This window comes from Kryptolebias marmoratus, linkage group LG1, assembly GCF_001649575.2.
Source record: "Kryptolebias marmoratus isolate JLee-2015 linkage group LG1, ASM164957v2, whole genome shotgun sequence".
Lineage (NCBI taxonomy): Eukaryota > Metazoa > Chordata > Actinopteri > Cyprinodontiformes > Rivulidae > Kryptolebias > Kryptolebias marmoratus.
In genome coordinates this window covers 33,856,235-33,858,594 of record NC_051430.1, presented here as the reverse complement: position 1 = coordinate 33,858,594, position 2,360 = coordinate 33,856,235, and the positions used below count along the sequence as shown (strand labels likewise).

The following is a 2,360-nucleotide window of genomic DNA, read 5'->3' as shown; positions in this document are numbered from 1 at the left end:
AATGTCAGTTTAGAAGCTATCAAAGTTCTCAAATAAAGCACCTTTTGAGAATGTCAATGTTTGTTGGGAATTATCTTACAAAACTAGGAAGTATTTTTGGTTTAGATATTAAAAGTTATGGTTGTTTATTGATTTTAGTAAAAAAAAAACACGCAACTTTTAGGAAAATGCCCCGCGAAATCCTGGAGGGATTGACTGCGTTCCTTTCTATTCTGCCACTCAAAGTGTTTACAAATGATTTAATACTCTGTGAAACTGTTGGCTGAAGGCTACAGCGATATAGTTACAGTGAACTCAGAAGCCAACATTTACAGGTCCGATTTTCTACTAACATGAATCTATTGCAGGGGTGGGCCTTCCTGGTCCTGGAGGGCCACCATCCTGCAGGTTTTCCTTGTTTCTCTGCTCCAACACACCTGATTCAGTGCTTAAATCGCTTCTTCGTGTTCTGCAGAAGCCTGTTAATCACCCATTGATTGGAATCAGGTGTGTTGGAGCAGAGGAACACCTAAAACCTGCAGGACGGCGGCCCTGACGACCAGGAAGGCCCACCCCTGATCTAATGCAAACAAGGCTAACGGGCGCTAACGCTCCATGCTGATAGTGCAGCAGGGACAAGAACTGGTTTACAATTTGACGGAATTTCTCTATTGATCAAGGGGGAGGGATGATAAGCTTGGCTCCCACAATGCATTGGGGGTCAGGGTGCGCCTGAGGCTGCCGTTGCTTTGCAGAATCGGAAGCAGCCTAATTTGTCAGCAGTTTGTTTAAACAAGTAGAGAACATGATCAGAAGAATCCCGCGTTAAGTCCGTCTTCTGAAGATAAGCGTCGTTTTTTTAAATTTTAAACACCTTGAAGACCTGCTTCACACACGTTCCTGTTTTTACATGCGTTTGGTCCTTTAAACCCACATTTCCGCCTAAAATCCTTCAACCTGTGATCAGACAAGCACATGATGACAGATTCCTTCCAAATCTCTGAACTTTGCTCGTTTTGTTGCCTCTCTGAAAAACGAGGCGGCCGTTCCCGGAGTCCCAGTTCTGCCGTCCGCTAGTCCAGCCGCAGGTAGCCGGGTAAAGAGTAGTTAAACATGAGGAAGTCCATCTTGTAGAGCTGGTAAAGCTGGACGAGCTGCTGAGTGCTGATGTTGCTGAAGAACTGAGCAGTCATGGTGTCCGTGGTGCGAGTGGACTTGGCGTAGCTCGGGAAGCGCAGGGAGTCGCCGACGCCCACCAGACGCAACACGTAGTTCGCGTCGTCCTCTAGAGTCTCGTACTTGCCCACCATGTCGTAGTGAATGTGACACGGGTGACAAAGCTGGTAGACCGCCTGCCAGTGTTCGTTAAGTGGACCGTCACGCTGCGTGGCTGGATCTACCAGGTACTCCACAAATTCTTTGAATTTGACATCGTCGCCATTGAGCAGGGCCTCCTGCATGGCGTTCTTGCGGTAACGCTTAACGATGAGGGTGCCAAAGCGCTTGTGGAAGGACGAGTTGTACTTCAGGGTGAACTTGTTCCGGTATGCGGAGACCAGCCTCTCCAAGGGCTCGCGGACGAAGAGGAACTTGAAGTAGTTCTTGAGGCGGTGGTTGATCTCGGGAATGCTGTACTGGTTTAGCGTTTTCAGGTTCGAGGGGACGTGGGCTTCGTTGGAAGGGATTTCCATGGGGTCACTGTGGAGGAAAGGTACAGGAAAAATATGAAAATTCAACTGTGAAACAAACATTAAGTCAATGGTCATACGGTGGATATAAAAAGTGTGTGATGTGAAAAAATGAGTCCAGGAAAAATCATTTGTCATTTGTTGTATAAGTGTGTACATTCTTGACCTAATCCTTTATTTTAAAACACCTTTTTGATTTAATCATAGCTTTTAGTCTTCTTAAGCCAGCAGCTCTCTGGGCTGCGACTGCTGGAGGCTAGTTGTTGAACAGCATTCACAAGGGAGTCTCTAAAGTGTCTCAAAAGGTTTGCAGGGGTTCTTAAATTCCTTGTGTGAGTCACAGAAGCTCACAGTCTTGTTGCATAAATTCAAAAACCTGTGCATGTGACAGAAAACATCAGAGGATCCACAACCATAGCATTGGAAATTGCAGGAAACAGTTCAACTTTCTCACATGCTTTTGGGAGGCATTTTTTATTCATTATCTCATTCTCCTCCTGCACATCAGTTCCAATGAAGACCAAAACTGAATTAAAATAGAAGCATTTATTTAAAACAAGTGGCTTGAATGTGTATATGACATGTATTTGGACTCAGGGCACAACCATGATGACTCACTGAAATGACATGAATTAGTTTATATGAATGTTGATTCAAAACACAAGATTTTAGCAGAGATTTCACCTTTTTATC

General features: G+C 44.9%; 1 protein-coding gene across 1 annotated transcript in view; it reads right to left on the bottom strand.

Annotated features, from left to right (window-relative positions):
* Positions 1-98: 98 nt before the first annotated feature.
* Positions 99-2,360, bottom strand: part of chst11 (carbohydrate (chondroitin 4) sulfotransferase 11) — a 23,311-nt gene continuing 21,049 nt past the window's right edge. Inside the window, exon 3 of the mRNA XM_017426322.3 lies at positions 99-1,677. Within this exon, the coding sequence (XP_017281811.1) occupies positions 1,053-1,677 (625 nt within the window). The 3' untranslated portion in view covers positions 99-1,052. The remainder of the gene's footprint in view (positions 1,678-2,360) is intronic.